Raw genomic sequence first — 19,900 nt, forward strand, 5'->3', positions numbered from 1 at the left:
AATATAAGTGCATAACTGCATATGACTCAATTTGTTTAAGTTCAAAGTTACTCAAATGTATGTGTTTTAAAACTAATGCAACCGGTTTACTTAAATGGTTTGAGTTGAGTTAACTTTTAGGTTTTACAGTGTAGGTGATAAGATTTTCTCTACCACTCACCTAATTATGGTCCACGACTACAGAATGTGAAAGAGAAGCTAATAAAGTGGATATTATCAAAGCATGAATAAGTAAACAAGCATTTTAAATAAGCTTTAATCCCTCACAATATGCCAATTTACTGCATTGAGAGCTACTTTGCCCATCCATATTCTGAAATAGCTCCCATTAAGGATGAGACCCCAACAAAAGAGGCTCAATGGGGTGTAAATATAGCCGCAAGATTATTTGTTGGGTTTACATTTTAGTGCTCTGTATGTTTGTAAAAACGTGTAAAAATGATGTTTAAATGGCCCCAAATAGAAAACAGCTCCCTGGATGGTCAGATTTAGTGTGTCGGCTGTATTTCACTTATTGTTGATGTACTATATATGCACTGTGTGCATGCTAGATGGAAAGCTTTACATTTATTGCAGCTACCTTTTCATTTTATGTTAATTTGATTTTATAGGGTTATATAACACTGCCCCATAATGCAACAGCATGGTAGAGTTAATGCACCTATAAACTCACCTCCTGTTCAATTCGGTTGTTCTTTGTCAGGCTGTTTATAACGCTACAGTGCATCCCCTTAAATAACCACGCATTTCCATTAGATGGGCTACATTAAAAGATATAATAGTGTTTCGCTTTATATTTTTGCTTGTCGGTTAAACACTTACAATAAGTGTATGCCATTTTACACTGGATGACAGACCCTCCCTCAAAAAAGATGCTGCACTGATCCTGTCAATCGGTAAAGAAGTAGCACTAAGGTAAACTGAAAGCTACTTTGATTCAGTGCAGCTCCCCAGAGGAATGGCAAATGTTAAACCCCGCCATTGAGCTGTCAGCTATACACGCAGTCCTGCAGTGTTTGCAGTACAAACAGCGAATGTAGTCTCTGAATGCGTTTTCTTGATCAGCCAGTTTCAAGGCATATTAACAATCAGGACGAGTGATCTGATTTATATGCTGGTCTCCGAGACAGCAATCAGCCACATGCACTTTATAGATTAGGTGTGAATTTCAAGGCAGTGGACACAGACACATTGATCAGATCCTGTTGGTGCTAAAAACAACAACAGGTCTTTATTTATTATATTGGGATAAGGCTTTCAACTGGGGCGTACTGTAATGTATTCCACTTCAGGTAAAGTATTTTTAGTAGCAGGGGCCACATGAGAAACAGAAAGAATTGTAAATTCATGTTATTGTAAAATCTGTAAAAGGTGATGCATTTGGCGAGCACACAGGAAGTTCAACATCAACACAGTGTTGCCTGCCAAATCTGAATGACTTGCCCAGCGTGAAGATTTCTGAACATGATCACGATCGAGTTTGTTTAATCATGAGTCATGTATTGTTGGCTGCTTGTGGTGGATACTCTATCAGAATTGTATTCATAAAACACCATTAATGGTGTGTGTGCCCCCGAACCCAAACAAATGCACACGTGTTCATAGGCGCACAGCCTTGAGCAAGGATGAGTTAGAAAGCTTTTCATATTCTAATGGAGATGCTGGGCTCACATGTTGCCTGGGAGATAAAGGATTCTGAGTCTTCTGCATCAGTGATGATGTAGATATTGGCTCATGCTTTGGATCAGTTCCAACACTATGGGCTCTATCATACACCTGGCGCAATGCAGCGCAATGCGCGACGCAAATGTCTTTCGCTAGTTTCCACCCTGCGCAATTATAATTTTCACGTTTAGCGCCTCGTTGTTTAAATAGCAAATGCATTTGTGCCCCCTTTTGCGCCCATGGGCGTTCTGGTCTGAAAACGAGGTGTGTTCAGGCGCATTGTTGGTGCGTTGCTATTTTGAGGCAACTAAAATAGACTACGCCATTGATCAACAAAAACCTGGTCTAAAGTCTAAAGTCAATAGCGCAATATGTTTTATGTTATTTAAAGAGCGCATTAGTAATATATATATATATTTATATATATATATATATTTGGTTGTGCATTCCAATTAATTTCAATTCAACTGCAGTTGGTTTGTTTTGATTAAAACCTTCATAACTTAAAAAATACAGCTAAGTAGCACCATAAAACAAAATAATAACTTGATAACATAATAATAAACATGTTTTGACAAAAATGTTAAAAAATGGAGTTATCTCGTTTTGCAACAAAACTTCATATATATATGCGCTCTTTAAATAACATAAAACATATTGCGCCATTGACTTAAATATATATATATTTTTCCCTTCATATACTTTTTGTTCCTCCCAGGCTAAAAAAGTCGGGAGGTTTTTCTCCTAGGGGGTTTTTCAACCCCGGGCAGTTAGCTGACATTGCCTTAACTACGCACCCTCTTGTATACGAGGCATTATTAATACGCTCGCCTGTAAAGTTTATTCATAGCCGCTGTGTTTTGCAACTTATATTTTCTGTCGATTTTTCGTCTTTCCCTTGCTTCTATTAATGTAAAGCTGCTTTGAAAAAATTACCAATTGTGAAAAGCGCTATATAAATAAAATTGAATTGAAATGAATTGAATAACATTTCTTCCTCACGGCTCCGAATAAAGCGAGTTTGTCAGTTAACGTAAATAAATGAAAACACACCTAAAAAGTAACACACCTATATGTGAGTTCATCATGCATGCTGTTAATTGGGATTTATGAATCATAACAACAATTATTAGCAAATAATGGGAAAAAATTGAGAAATCACATTAATAGTGTACATTTGATCACAAACTATACAGCTACAGCTCTGAAGAAGCATTTGCATATATTATTTTAAATGTAAAATGCACAATAAACAAAGATGAAACGAAACCCCATGAACTTTTCAGATATCCATGTGATAAACACAGATACGAGTCAGACTCGCCGAGCTCCCTTGAGACACGGAGATCAACTAAATCCTAGACAAATCCTATTGTAGGTGAGCCATGTTATTGTGGATACAAACAAAGGACTGTATCTCAGCCACTGGATCACAGGCTCCAACAAACTAGATTTGGATGCTGTCTTAAACTTTGTACAGTTCTGCAATAAACACTTAAAAGTAGGTTTCGAGCACACAGTTGTTCCTTGCCAGTTCTGGATCATCCAGCAGCCTTGATGGCTTTTAGCGCCAGCTAAATTAATACTGATGACTTAGTGTGCAAGTCATCTCGTTTTTCATTAAATCTGTCAGCGACCGGCAGATTGTGTGCCGCATCACCCTCTACAAAGCACAAAGGACGCAGGATGGGTGTGTATGTGTACTTGTGTGTAAACTGAGGGTTGATGGTAGAGAAAAGCTAAAGCAACAATCACCTTGCCTGCAGTTTAAGAGTGTGACATTGATGTCTGTTACTTTTTTTCTGACTAATCCAGAGATTTAAACTCCAACCACAACCTCTTATTATCCAGGTTTAAAGTACATAGCGGGCAAACATGCTGATCCACTCCACCAAGATTCTCCTTGAGTTTAAAGTACAGTTGGAAAATAAGTAGATGTACTTGTTCATTGATGTACAACGTGCATTGATCTTTCCAATCTGCAAAACAGATTGCATCATTTGCATAATCAAAAGCGAACTAATGAAATTATTAATTGTGACTCCCACTGCCTAATAACTTCAATATAAATGGAGCCTAATGAAATCTCAGTGTAATTGATTAAATTGTTCAGGCCGGTAACTGTAAATGTCTTTTCATGATTGCATAATTGCCGGCCATTTGTGACCATCTAAAACATTAACAGAGGTTAACTAACAACCAATTACAGAACAGCATTATATGGTGCTTGAGAAGGACTTTTGATGTGCCACATAGCATGAACCACATACAGTGGAGAATTGGGGAGTCCAGCAAGTAAACTCACGAAAAATACCACACTGGGTACATATATACACAATGTAGACGTAGTTGTCAGTCCACTTTAAAGGAAAACACAGTTTTTCAATATTTTACTATTTTCTTACCTTAACTTAGATTAATTAATACATACCTATCTTTTTTCAAAGCGTGCACTTTTAATCTTTGTACAGCGCTTCTTGAAAGTGTCGGCCGATACCGATACAAAATGTTTGTTGGTTTTAAAATCCGATTTTTTTTCCAGAAACGCGCAACAAAACATTAACAGATTTCCCTAACATTAGTTATTTGTAGTTATTTATGAGGTTTAACTAAAAAAAAAATGATAATGCATTTTAAAAAGAAACTTGTTTATTTTATTGTCACAACAGAAAAGACAAACATCAAAAATTATTGACAGTAATAATTACAAAAAATAATGATGACATTATTACTATCATCATCATTTATATTATCATTAAACAAGATAAAGGTCACTCTTAAATGTTTGTGTGTGTGTGTAATAATTAGTCCCTATATTGCCTTATAAGCTACCTTATAATTACCGTATATACCCGAATACAAGACGACCCCCCCATTTTCCAAACTTTTTTTGATTTTTTCACCAGAAAATAATTGTATTTAAAAAAATGTTTTATATCTCTCTGTCTCTCTCTCTGCATCTCACGCAATCACGTTTCTCTCTCTCTGCATCTCTGTGTTTCGTCCGTTTTTTTTTTAAATATTCATTTATCGGCCATTATGAATATATATTGGTCGGGCTCTAAAGTGCACACATTGAAAAAACATAGGTATGTATTAATTCGTCTAAGTACAGATAAGAACATAGGAAAATATTGAAAAACGGTGGTGTTTTCCTTTAAAGTGCTGAACAGAGGCATGTTCACACACATTTTGCGAATGAAGTGACAACCTGCAAATATAAAAGGTTGTCATCTGTAAGAAATCTAATTATTGTTACTTGTTACTTTAATTTTAAAGCAAAAAAGTGGATTTACTTTAGCTACCTGTCCAGATATACAGTTGAGTTTGTATTTACTGGACTATTTGAATCCCACTTGTTATTAAAGTAGCTGCCAATCACAAACACTGACTTTGTGAACATAGCCACTGTGATTCTGAATGTTATACATTAAGATGTACATTTCTGCCCTGATCGTTTATTCTTCATTTATAGCAAACATTGGAAAGCCTGCTACTGTAAATGAAGCTAAAATGAAGAAATATTGTATGAAGCTTTGCACCTGTAAATTGGATCCTGCATCACCATCATCTTGCTTTCATCCCAGGTCCACTCTTTTTTCTGCAAGAAATGAAAGGGATTATGTTTATAATACGTTGGAATACCTCACACCGTTTTTAATGTAGGCAGAAGATTTGCACCATCAGTATCCTAATTTTAGGTTCATGCTGCAAATCAGGCCAAGACTTAAAGCACCTGCTGCGTAAATCAATAATTTATGCTGGAATTAACATCACAAGGCAACCTATGATGCAGGAATTGCTTTGACTTTGAGGCAAGAGTCTTGCTTAAGGACAAAACAAACCCAAATAGCAGTTTACCTAAAATTTTTAATTCTGACATAATTTACATTTAGTTTATTTATACACAATACTGCATACTATTATAACTATATCCTTAAACAACACTAGGATGAAGCTTTTAAAGCGATACTCCAGCCAGATATATCAAAAATACCCCATGATTTACTCAACCTTAAGCAATTCGATATACACATGTCTATCATCTTTCAGAAGAGCACATTTGGAAGTATTTTAATAAATAGTAGAAAACAGGGATCAGGGAACAACTTCTGACTTTAAACCACAAAAGTGCATTCATCCTTCACAGAGGTAATTCACACGGCTCCAATGAATTAATAAAGGTCTTCTGCGGGTAATTGATGTAATTTTATAAGAAAAATATTCATTCCGAATTTGTTCCCTGATCCCTGTTTACTCATGTTATAAGCTTAAAAAAGCACAGACATTTACTAAAATAACTCCAAATGTGTTTGTCTGAAAGATGATGAGAGATGCTTAAAGGAATATTCAATTTTCTTAAAAAAAATCCAGATAATTTACTCACCACCATGTCATCCAAAATGTTGACGTCTTTTTTTGTTCAGTTGAGAAGAAATTATGTTTTTTTGAAGAAAACATTGCAGGATTTTTCTCATTTTAATGGACTTTAATAGAGCCCAACATTTAATACTGAACACTTAACAGTTTTTTTTCAATGGAGTTTCAAAGGACTATAAATGATCCCAAACGAGGCATAAGGGTCTTATCTAGCGAAACGATTGTCATTTTTGACAAGAAAAATAAAAAATATCCACTTTTAAACCACAACTTCTCATCTAGATCCAGTCGTGATGCGCCAGCTGACCTCACGCAATACGTCATGACGTCAAGAGGTCACAGAGGACGAATGCGAAACTCCGCCCCAGTGTTTACAAATGTGTTGAAAGAGGACCGTTCCAATGTTGTTGTATGTCAACTGATACCAATTAATGTCTTTGTGTCAGTTTATTGTTTACAATGGTCCGCAAATTTGCGTTTTATATATGTAACACGTGACCTCCCTACGTCACTACGCATTTAGGTTAGGTCGCGCATATTTTTTATTTTTCTTGTCAAAAATGACAATCGTTTCGCTAGATAAGACCCTTATGCCTCGTTTGGGATCGTTTATAGTCATTTGAAACTCCGTTAAAAAAAACTGTTAGGTGTTGAGTTAAGAATTAAATGTTGGACTCTATTAAAGTCCATTAAAATGAGAAAAATCCTGCAATGTTTTCCTCAAAAAAAACATAATTTCTTCTCGACTGAACAAAGAAAGACATCAACATTTTGGATGACATGGTGGTGTGAAAATAATCTGGATTTTTCTTTTAAGAAAATGGAATATTCCTTTAAGGGTGAGTAAATCATGAAGTCATTTTGATATTTGGCTGGAGTATGGCTTTAAATTAGCTGCCAGGGTTGAACCAGATTGCTATCATTATCCAAAATTTTGAACTGCAGTTGTTACTAAAAACTAAATCAAGTTTTTAACAGGTTAACGTTAACGAATACTGCTTAAAGTCTTCATGAAATTTAAATTGATTTTTTTTTAATATTGTGGTATTTATTTCTATAAATGACTTATTTGTGGTCTTCATTATTATTATTTTTTTACAAATGAATGTGCCCTCATAATATTTAAACAAAAATGCTAATCTTCTCCTCTTTTCGAAAATTTTTGAAACTATCACGCTTTACTTCTGGTCACAAGGAATGACTTGAGGACAGGGCCCAGAAAAAGATAGCAGCGATCAGCAATTAGCAACATGACCCAACTTTCAACGTCACAACAGGGAAAATAAGACAATCGATACTTCCGTTTCATGCTGACTTTAATTCTGCCAACTGATCACGTTTAAGTTCCTATTGGTGGTTAACATTTCTCAGTACTTTACTGATGAACAGCCTGTGTGCTCGAAACGTAACCTTGATGGCATGCACTAGTTTTAAACAATAAATATTTTTGATACTTTTGGAGCTTTGGTGTTGCCGACTTTGCATTGTTACACTATTAAGTTTTTATTCTCGAGCACCCAATTTAGATTGATGTGCGTGCTTTAGCCTGCTTATTGTCAGTACTTTACTGGTAAATATATATATTTTTTGGATCATCAAAGTTCCCTATAGGCAATGCAAAGGTTCTAGCTATTGAGAATATAGTGATGCATTCTTATTAATTAAATGTTTCAACGTATAAATACATACTTTTAGAACGCTAATTTATTGTTGTAATCTAAAGAATGTTGCATTAGTTTAGGCCAGGGGTGTTTCTTTTGAGCAAGGGCTACCACAATGAATAAATCTGAAGGGCTACTTTTTGTTGATTTAATTTTATTTGTTTATATGTTTTATCATTGTTAAAATGTTAACATACATGAAAGAAGCCAAGCTACTATAAAAATATGTAATAAACAAATAATAAATTGAGGGTATTAATAGAACATGCTTTGGCAGGCAACTCACAAACTCTTTGCGGGCAACCTGGTGCCCGCAGGCATATCTTTCATAAACAATGACAAATCAATATGGCAGTAACCTTTGGGAAGCTGATGGCAAAATATGAGTATTCAGAATGTGATCAGTAATGAAAATACAGCTGGCTCACTACTAGAGGCTTTAAACTGGTAAAATTATATGGTAAATGTTTTTTTTCCCACAAAAACCAAGTAAAACAATAATAAAAGCTCACCTTTTTCTTTTTCCGAAGCGCTACTCTTACCCCATCCACAGACACAATGATGTTGACTTTTTTCTTTTTGATATTTTTCACCTTAAATTCATACTGTAAGAGAGAAGAAAGATAAATATACAGCAGCTATTTTACAAACTTTAGAAAACATTTTTTAAATAAAATTCAATCTAAGGACAAAAAACAAGCTTTTTGCCCTCTGCGATCATCAATAACTTCACCTTTATTTTATTGGCAGATGAGTCCTTGTAGAAAACAAAACCAACTCAAATGCGATTAACATTTTGACAATTAAAATGTAAGACTTTAACTTCTAATCGAGCAGAGAGTGGCAAAAGAAACAGTTTAGCCTTTTAAGAACATCTGGGTAAAATGTCCAGTGGAAGGATTTGTCTATAGCCTTTTATTGTGAGAGCACGTACAGCTCTTCCACCAATCAGAGAGGCATTAGCATGTTCAGAGACTTATGGATGTGGGTGTTGGAACAAGCAGCTGTGAGCAAACATTAATAAACAAGTAAACAAGAGTCTCCGCAGGGAAAGCTGCCTGTCTTCATTTTAAATTCCTACTCATGCATTCAAGTTCATAAAAATCGATGTTAGTTGACTGAAATGCCCACATGACAATATCAGCATGTTTCATATTTATGAACTTAGTTTAGATGAGCTCATTTTTGTGACTGTGTCTGTGAGTGTTAGGGCACATATTAAAAATATAAATTATTAGAAAGATAAGACTTGTTTTGGGTCATTCTGACATAGAGATGGGTAACATGACAGGGAAAAGATGTAAACACCATGAAAATATAGATTTGTAAAGATATTAAAGGAGCATTTCACCCGTAGAGACAATAATCTTTATTGAAAGTGCGTCATATTTGTAGTCGAAATGTAACATACATGTAGAATTTGGTGCCTATTTGACCGAGAAAAGGGGTGTTTGTAGTCTCACCCTCTCAACAAAGATATTGGACTTCCTGCTTTCAATGATGCAAAATGATGATTTTTACATTATTGAAAGAAGGAAGTGCGACACTGAAATCTGTATTTCTCATGTCTCAGCGGAAACTGAGGAAATGATGCACGACCATTCAAAAACATGACTGGGGGGTTCACTATACAAAGCTTAATGCAAATGGGTGAAGTGTCCCTTTAAGCTTGTATATCTTGGGGTATACATATTTGCTCTGCAGTGTCTTAAAGGATTAGTCCATTTTCTTAAAAAAAATCCAGATAATTTACTTACCACCATGTCATCCAAAATGTTGATGTCTTTCTTTGTTCAGTTGAGAAAAATTCTGTTTTTTGAGAAAAACAATCGACAATTTTTCTCATTGTAATGGACTTTAATAGACCCCAACGTCGGAATGGTCCTCTTTCTCCACACTTGTTAATAATGGGGCGGTAGTTTTGCATACGTCATTCGTGACCTCTTGACATGATGACACATTACTTGAGGTCGCGCTAGCGCGTCACACGACCAGAGGAAAATGGAAAACGTTTCGCTAGATACCTCGTTTGAGATCGTTTAGAGTCCTTTGAAACTGCAATTTTAAACTGCGTTAAGTGTTGGGGTCCATTAAAGTCAATTAAAATGAGAAAAATCCTGGAATGTTTTCCTCAAAAAACATAATTTCTTCTCGACTGAACAAAGAAAGACATCAACATTTTGGATGACATGGTGGTGAGTAAATTATCTGGATTTTTTTTAAGAAAATGCACTAATCCTTTAAAGAGAGGTTGCCATTCTCATACAGCATTAAACAAATATATTGGGCGATAAAGGCTGTCTCTAAAACCTTTCTTTCCCTTTTCTCCTCCCCTAAAGTCCTTCATTATGCAATATTTGGCAGTCAATATTCATTATACTCTAAGGTCCAGCATAGTAAAGTCAAGTCATGAGCATCTAGTATCTACCAACCAGGTGACGGCTCGTGCTTTCTTTTCTATTTCCGCCCCCTGTCTGCAGTAATGCCTTCCTGTTGTTTCCCTTTCTAATTGAGTTTCTATAAGCCACCTGCACCCCATTTCATGTCTCTCAGCAGATGATGAGTGAAATTTCATCTAGTACTGACTCACAGGGGTCATTGAAGATACAGCCGCCGCTGTCTGCGAGAAACGTATAAAATAAGGAGGATTAAACCAGAAGATAGAGCACTTCACAAGGCCCTGGAGCACTTGTCTTAATAGTACAAATGTAAGAATACTATCATAAGATGTGTGACTGAAGTGTGACACTGGCTTGAAAATGACACACATACATAAAGTATCATGGGATATGTTCTGTATATCTGCAGATATATGGACATATATATTCTCTATCTCTCTCATTATGAGCCCTGAGCCCGAACAAAACATTACACCGGTGTTGAAATATGAATAAAGTTGAAACCTGCACACTCTCTTGAGTCAGACAATGAGGAGCATTGTGCTTATCTTGAATTCTTCTCTGAGCTTATCCTACAAGGTCAAAGCACAGTTCAAACATGTCCCTGTTCCCACTTCCAAGGACAAAACCCAGCAAAAAACTATGCGCAACGGTGGTTTTGAAATGAATTTCGAGTCAAAGCACAGTTTCACACAATAATAGGCAGAGGTGATGCAATACAGCATTGTTTTCTGTATAGCTATTCAGGTAAATATTATAAAATGCACATCAAAAATACACAATATGTACACACAAAAACAAAATAAAAAGTGTGAATGTGAGTTTAATATAGTGGGGTTTTTTTTGTAGCTGGAAGTGCCTGATGCTTCCTACGCCAAGGTCATAATCTTAGAAAAGACACATATGCCTATTAATAATATGCATACTATAATGCACTACTTTTAAGTTAATGTAAACTGTTAATGAATCAAATCGACTGGTAAATTTGGCTGAGCTAAACACTGAAATCTGCCGACTGAGAAATTGTCTGAATCAGACGACTTGCTTTTTTGGAATCGGCTTGCTTACTGAACCACAGGCGTCCGCCTTCTGGCTCCTGTGGTAATAAACAATATCCTGTAGGAGACACTGTAATTTAGTACCATACTTTGGTCATAATACTATACCTATAAACTTGAAGTAGCCAATGTTCAATGTACCTACAGTAGTTTATAGCTGCGGCAGCGGGCAGCATGGATACAGCTTCACCAGCTTTACCAAAGTCATGTTGACAGCTGCTATGCAAATTAGGTGATTATTTATTTATATTATTACATACAAACCTAACAGTAGCGGCTATTTAATGAAATCAAAACCATTGAAAACGCATTCCTTCAAACTGGAGATAAAAATATTTTAATATGCATCATCTGATATCAGTCTATTTCTGAACGGTGTTGTGATTATGCCCAAGAAAGAGCACAGGCGCCTTTTATTTTATCTACATCTCTCAAATGTCAAGCTCATTTGGCTCATTACAAAGGCATTCACAAAATGTAGCGCGGGTCACCTTTGAAAAATGGCATCTTTCAACAGAGTGACATTCACACACTGAGATCAGGAATTAAGTAACCCTCTTGGTTTCAAGAACTCCAGTTGGGTACACAGTGCCTAATGCCAGAAACCTACAAATTGAATCCTGGGTCACTCGTGACAGCTACATGTAGCAAAACAAGGGAAGGGAAATGACTTCCATTAAACTACACAGTCTTAACATGTGAGAGAAAAGGGGTACATTAATCAACGAAAAAAACAGGTTAGGTAATCCATTATAAAGACGTTTAAACAACATTACTTGGATGCCAGACTTCATATTCTAAGCATGGATGTGTGTAAGATTGCAAGTAGTGCTGGGCGATAATTCGATAACGATAATTTAGCAGATATAAATTTCCCTGATAAAACGATAACGACAGTTCGATAAGTGATCGATAATATTTATGCACTGTGCGTAATGTTGCGCAAGCACTTCCGGATGCGGCATGCGCTCTTGGTTTACAGTCACAGTGTCTTGAAGGAGTGGAGTAAGATGAGGCAAGTTATTCATTTATTAGTAGAGCCCTATGATTTTCATGAGGAAATTCGCGTCATGGGACGGGCTTCTGCATCCTGTAATCACGTCACTACTAGAGCAAGCTCCTGATTGGTTAACGCGGAACGTTTTTCCGGCAAAGTTCACATTTTTCAACTCGTGCGTTTGCCACGGCAACGCTCAATTCGCAAACTGGATGCGCGAATGAGGCGGAATCGCTTCTACCGCGCTGCGCTAAACATCTCATTCGCACCACGAGACCTCCAGATGTGCGTCAATGCGTCTTCACATTGACTTAACATTGAAAGCACTCGCGCTTGACGCCTCTAAAAAAAGTGACGTAGCCTGCTGCTTTCTGTGTCAGACATTAGTGTTGTGGTAAATGTGGCCACAAACTAGGTGGGAAGAATACCACCAACCTCAAGCGGCACCTGAAGGCTCATCACGCTAATATTTTTTAAAGGTAACTAACAAGTCACGCTGTTAACATAACATATATACATTTAATTTTACTCGACATTCGGCTTCTAACACATTTCAAAGTAAGCTTAAGGTTTTCATGTAACTACTTGTCAAACCTAAGCCCATTTCCAATACTTTTTGTGGTGTATTTAAATAAGGCAAGGCACGCGTTTCTCAACTTTATAAGCGAGGTCTCAGCGTAACACACAAACTTAACATGAGGGTATATCAGGCTCAACTTTTTTCTTCATAACTTTTTGTTATGACATGCGCAGAAGGCACACCGACTAAAACAACGGCAAGCCCTAAGGGACAACCTTAATGCAATTTTTAATTGTATTAAATACACCACTCAAATTCATTGGTTAAAAAATACTTTTTTTACTAAAACTGACTTAAACTTGACTAAAACCTTTTTGTGTTTTCATTGACTAAAACTTGACTAAAACTATAAATTTTATAAGTGACTAAAATGTGACTAAAACTAAAAGCATTTTCGTCCAAAAGACTAAGACTAAAACTAAAAGGGCTGCCAAAAACAACACTGTCAGACATGTGTTGATTTCATAACAAATATATTTACATTTAATACAGATGCCTGAACATTAAAACAAGATTGTAGTATTTGTATTTGTCATGTTCTGAATAAAAAGTAGTTTAAAACCATTATTAACTGTCTGGCTTTATCAATTTTCATTCAGGAGCAAAAATATGCCTTTAAATTTGACAGGAATAAAGATTTTTGGCCATATCGCCGCTTCGAAGTCCCTTACAAACAGCATGCAATTCATATTTTAAGCACACAATATTTGTTTTAACTCGATTATCTTGTTTTTGTAATTGCTTGAATAAAAAATTTACATTGAAAATCAAAAAACGTTTTATTGCACAGCCCTACAGTCATCTGATTGGATGAGAAATAATGCGTCAACTCTACACGGACCACAAGCATTGCGATTGGTCCGCTAGAACCCCTCCCCTCTCAGGTAAAACAAATCTGCGTTGAATTTCCTCATACGCATTTGCTTGTGACGGTAAAAACAAAGATAGGCCAAGTTGAGGGGCTATATTTAACAACTCAAAAATCGCTGCCTGTTTACCTCCAGCAATGCTGATGCTTGTCCAACAACATCCATAACAAGCTGTTTCTACCTTGCTTTTGTATGCCTGTGCCATGTATGTGCAAGTGCATGTCGATGCGAACAATGACACAAATGTCTACAGCGTAGAGAAGTCTAGAAGATGCCTTGTGTATAAACAACTTTTTTTCCACACATTTGTCTTTTTGTGGTTTGACAACTTGATTAAAGATATAGCGACATACTGAGAAATCGAAACAGATATCACACTAGCAAATCATTCAGCAGCCGTTTCTCAATGTCAAGGAAGGATCCTCGGAAGCCAGAATTTCGAGGATGCTAAGTCATCGACGTCCGTGGAAGGACTGTTCCAATGTCGAGGATCCTCGAAAGTTCAGCCAAGGACTGAGTCCTTCGTTCGAGAAATATCCCATATACAGGAAAGGATGCATATGTGTGTCCTTCGCGCTCTTCACGCGCTGAAATCACCCACAATCCTATGCGCGCAGCACCGTGACTTGTAAGGATTAGTCCTGCCAAGGAAGTATCCTTGACATTGAGAAACAGCTAGTGTATGCTGCTGCAGCACTTCGCACACAAATCAATGATTAAACACATAAGCTGGGTTTCCATCCAAATGTAAAGCGAATCTTTTTGAAATTCGCAAAAAAAGTAAAACAAAGAAATGCGAATTAGGTGCGTTTCCAACAAGTTGTTAGAGTAAATGATGGTGGTATTGGTAACCTAGTAACCAACAGTAAACAAAACAATGTACGCGTGGAAAATGAGACAGGACTGTATGTAGTCACAATGGGGCAAGTTATTAATGTATATGCCGGGCAGCTTGTAATTGTCAAAATGAATGCTGTGCATAGAAGGAAGGCAGACTTTTTATGATATGTACGGGTGAAGGCAAGGACATTGCGACAACGTCGAGGCCCATATATGGTAACTACAAATCCAGCGGAAACAGCTAGACGGTCAGTCCCGTGGGTGTAATGTTTGCTACGTCAGAATTAATTCAGTTAATGCGTTTGCATCTCAAAAACAACCTCAAGCGAGCGTAAAAACGTTTTTTGCGAATCAATGGATTTTTTATCAAAATTTGCCTTTCCATCACTCGTTTTCAATGCTTCAAAATGCGCATAAAAACATGACATGCTAGTGACTTCATCAAAAATGTTGCGTTCTTATGTGCACAGCTTTCAGTTTGGCAATTACAAGCTGCACGGTTAATAAATTAATAACTTTTGTGACTACATCAGTCCTGTCTCCATTTCCCAGGCGTACCTTGTTTTGTTTACTCTTGGTTACTAGGTAACCAATACCACAAATATTTTATTTTTTGCAAATTTTGAAAAGGCTTGCTTCACGTTTGGATGGACACTGACAGCGGATACAGTTAGACGCTAAGTCAAGTTGGTTTAATGTTCGCTACGTCAGAATTAAATTGGCAAATGCGTTTCCATCTCCCATTATTCGCATTTACTCTTTTTCGCATGAATCAAAAAACACCTCAAGCAAGTTTATTATTATTACAAGTTTATTATTTGCATGCGTTTTGAAGTATTGACAGTTTTAAATTTCGTTTTCCTCACAGCAGCTCTTGCCTGCGTACACCCAACGCACGCGGACACACAGACAGCCTGTCATCAGCGCACGAGAGCGATCTCTCTCAAGTCTTAAAACTACAGTAGCAAACATAATTCTTTTCAAAATTTGCAAAAAAAACAAAACAAAGAGATGCGTATTATGTGCGTTTTCATAAAGTTGTTTGAGCGAATGACGGTGTTATTGGGTAACCTAGTAACCAATTCTAAACAACAAAAGGTACGCGTGGAAAATGAAGACAGGACTGCATGTAGTCACGATGGGGCAAGTTATTAATGTATTTGCCGCGCAGCTTGTACTTGCCAAACTGAATACTGCATAGAAGAAGGAATGCAGACTTTTTATGAAGGCACTAGCAGCAAGGAAAATTGCGACGACGTCGAGCCCCATATATGGTAAAGACAACTCCAGCGGAAACAGCTAGACGGTCAGTCCCGTAGGTTTAATGTTCACTACGTCAGCATTTATTCTGCAAAAACGTTTCCATTTCCCTTTTTTTTTTTTTTTGCATAAATCAAAAACAACCTCAAGCGAGTGTAAAAACTTTTTTGCGAATCAAGGGATTTCTAATCAAAATGTGGCGCTTCCATCACTTGTTTTCGATGGTATACTTCAAAATGCGCATAAAATCATGATGGAAACATGCTAGTGCCTTCATCAAAAATGCTGCCATCTTCTGTGCACAGCTTTCAGTTTGGCAATTACAAGCTGCATGGTTAACTAGATAGAAAAGTTTGTTGACAAACTTTATGTTGGCTTGCCAAAGCGTAGCCTGTACGTTTAAAAAGGTTTGACAGATGTATAGTTTAGTAGGCTATCTGGCTGTTAGTATGTTTAAGTATGAAGCTAGCCTGATTTAGCATGAAGCTAGCATGATTAGCCTGAAGCTAGCATGAAGCTAACATGGTTAACATGAAGCTAGCATCAAGTTAGCATGATTAGCATGAAGATAGCATGATGCTAACATGAAATAGCATGAAGCTAACATGATGCTAACATGAATAAGCATGAAGCTAACATGATGCTAACATGAATTAGCATGAAGCTAGCATGATGCTAACATGAATTAGCATGAAGCTAGCATGATGCTAACATGAATGAACATGAAGCTAGCATGATGCTAACATGAATTAGCATGAAGCTAACATGAATTAGCATGAAGCTAGCATGATGCTAACATGAATTAGCATGAAGCTAGCATGATGCTAACATGAATTAGCATGAAGCTAGCATGATGCTAATATGAATTAGCATGAAGCTAGCATGATGCTAGCATGATGCTAACATGAATTAGCATGAAGCTAGCATGATGCTAACATGAATTAGCATGAAGCTAGCATGATGCTAACATGAATTAGCATGAAGCTAGCATGATGCTAATATGAATTAGCATGAAGCTAGCATGATGCTAACATGAATTATCATGAAGCTAGCATGATGCTAACATGATTTAGCATGAAGCTAGCATGATGCTAACATGAATTAGCATGAAGTTAGCATGAAGCTAGCATGATGCTAACATGAATTAGCATGAAGCTAGCTTGATGCTAACATGAATTAGCATGATGTTAACATGAATTAGCATGAAGCTAGCATGATGCTAATATGAATTAACATGAAGCTAACATGATGCTAACATGAATTAGCATGAAGCTAGCATGATGCTAACATGAATTAACATGAAGCTAACGTGATGCTAACATGAAGCTAACATGATGTTAACATGAATTAGCATGAAGCTAGCATGATGTTAACATGAATTAGCATGAAGCTAACGTGAATTAGCATGAAGCTAGCATGATGCTAACATGAATTAGCATGAAGTTGGCATGTTGCTAACATTAATTAGCATGAAGCTAACATGATGCTAACATGAATTAGCATTAAGCTAGCATGATGCTAACATAAATTAGCATGAAGCTAGCATGATGCTAACATGAATTAGCATGAAGTTAGCATGATGCTAACATGAATTTGCATGAAGCTAACATGATGCTAACATGAATAAGCATGAAGTTAGCAAGATTTATTATGAAATTAGCATGAAGCTAGCATGAAACTAGCATGAAGCTAGTATGACTTAGCATGAAACTAGCATAAGGCTAACATGACCAAAAGACCCAACCCCCATGTCTCTATGATGTTCGGATCCAGAGATATAAGGCTTTGTTTATTATGTTGCTAGGGTGCTCATATTTGGTTGCTAGGGGCGTGGCTTAATACCTCAATAAGAATCCTTAGAGACTGATTGGATGCCTGAGTAAAATGAGCCCACCCCCATGTCTCTGTGACACTGTGCTGCAAAGATATCCATCTGGGCATTTTATAATGGCAGTCTATGGGAGATGTTGCTAGGGTACCCAAAAATGGTTGCTAGGGGCGTGGCTTAACAGCTATGAGACGATCCAGAGAGACTGATTGGATGCCTGAGTAAAATGAGCCCACCCCCATGTCTCTACGACACTCTAAAGTGAAGATATTCCATCTGGGACGCTTTTATTCCCTTATATGGGCACGTTCCTTGCCCCATTATAAGTCAATGGGGAAATTTGGGTGCCTCTTACACCCCAGGGGTGAGACTTACACCCCAATGTGATGTATGTTCTTACAGAGCCTGCCAGCCTCTTCAAATGTGGTAACCCACAAGTTTCTACAAATTTCTCGCTTGCAGCTATGACCCGTCAAAGTTTGTCGCAATGTTAAGTCAATGGAAAATTTGGGGTGTTTGAGCGCCCCGTTTAGGAATTCGGTAGGTCCCATCAGTTAGAAAAGATATAGCATAAATCTACGTACCAGTCTTAAAAGTTTTGTAAAGTTTTGTGGGTGTAGCTTGAAAGCTCTAGGAGGAGTTACTGTTAGAAAAAGTGTGGACCAGAAGAATAATAATAACTAGATAGAAAAGTTTGTTGACAAACTTTATGTTGGCTTGACAAAGCCTGGCCTGAACGTTAAAAACGGTTTGACAGAAGTTTAGTTTAGTAGGCTATCTGGCTGTTAGTATGTTTAAGTATGAAGCTAGCCTGATTTAACATAAAGTTAGCATGATTAGCCTGAAGCTAGCATGAAGCTAACATGATTAGCATGAAGCTAACATGATTAGCATGAAGCTAGCATCAAGTTAACATGATTAGCATGAAGCTAGCATGATGCTAACATGAAATAGCATGAAGCTAGCATGATGTTAACATGAATTAGCATGAAGCTAGCATGAAGCTAACATGATTATCATGAAGCTAGCATCAAGTTAGCATGATTAGCATGAAGCTAGCATGATGCTAACATGAATTAGCATGAAGTTAGCATGATGCTAACATGAATTAGCATGAAGCTAGCATGATGCTAACATGAATTAGCATGAAGCTAGCATGATGCTAACATGAATTAACATGAAGCTAGCATGATGCTAACATGAATTAGCATGAAGCTAGCATGATGCTAACATGAATTAGCATGAAGCTAGCATGATGCTAACATGAATTAGCATGAAGCTAGCATGATGCTAACATGAATTAGCATGAAGTTAGCATGAAGCTAGCATGATGCTAACATGAATTAGCATGAAGCTAGTATGATGCTAACATGAATTATCATGAAGCTAGCATGATGCTAACATGAATTAGCATGAAGCTAGCATGATGCTAACATGAATTAGCATGAAGCTAGCATGGTGCTAACATGAATTAGCATGAAGCTAGCATTAAGCTAACATGAATTAGCATGAAGCTAGCATGATGCTAACATGAATTAGCATGAAGCTAGCATGATGCTAACATGAATTAACATGAAGCTAGCATGATGCTAACATGAATTAGCATGAAGCTAGCATGATGCTAACATGAATTAGCATGAAGTTAGCATGAAGCTAGCATGATGCTAACATGAATTAGCATGAAGCTAGCATGATGCTAACATGAATTAGCATGAAGCTAGCATGATGCAAACATGAATTAGCATGAAGCTAGCATGATGCTAACATGAATTAACATGAAGCTAGCATGATGCTAACATGAATTAGCATGAAGCTAGCATGATGCTAACATGAATTAGCATGAAGCTAGCATGATGCTAACATGAATTAGCATGAAGTTAGCATGAAGCTAGCATGATGCTAACATGAATTAACATGAAGCTAGCATGATGCTAACATGAATTAGCATGAAGCTAGCATGATGCTAACCTGAATTAGCATGATGCTAACATGAATTACCATAAAGCTAGCATGATGCTAACATGAATTAGCATGAAGCTAGCATGAAGCTAACATGAATCAGCATGAAGCTAGCATGATGCTAACATGAATTAGCATGAAGCTAGCATGATGCTAACATGAATTAGCATGAAGCTAGCATGATGCTAACATGAATTAGCATGAAGCTAGCATGATGTTCACATGAATTAGCATGAAGCTAGCATGATGCTAACATGAATAAGCATGAAGTTAGCAAGATTTATTATGAAATTAGCATAAAGCTAGCATGAAACTAGCATGAAGCTAGTATGACTTAGCTTGAAGCTAGCATGAAGCTAACATGACCAAAAGACCCAACCCCCATGTCTCTATGATGTTCGGAT

The 19,900-nt window shown here is 36.9% G+C and overlaps 1 protein-coding gene across 1 annotated transcript in view; it reads right to left on the reverse strand.

The window, feature by feature from the left end:
- Positions 1-19,900, reverse strand: part of nos1apa (nitric oxide synthase 1 (neuronal) adaptor protein a) — a 194,069-nt gene that overhangs the window by 116,773 nt on the left and 57,396 nt on the right. The window contains exons 3-4 of the mRNA XM_055214413.2: positions 8,219-8,311; positions 5,208-5,266 (exon numbers count right to left, since the gene is read on the reverse strand). Of these exons, the coding sequence (XP_055070388.2) occupies positions 5,208-5,266; positions 8,219-8,311 (152 nt within the window). The remainder of the gene's footprint in view (positions 1-5,207; positions 5,267-8,218; positions 8,312-19,900) is intronic.

This window comes from Misgurnus anguillicaudatus, chromosome 8 (genome assembly GCF_027580225.2).
Source record: "Misgurnus anguillicaudatus chromosome 8, ASM2758022v2, whole genome shotgun sequence".
In the NCBI taxonomy this organism is placed as follows: Eukaryota; Metazoa; Chordata; class Actinopteri; order Cypriniformes; family Cobitidae; genus Misgurnus; species Misgurnus anguillicaudatus.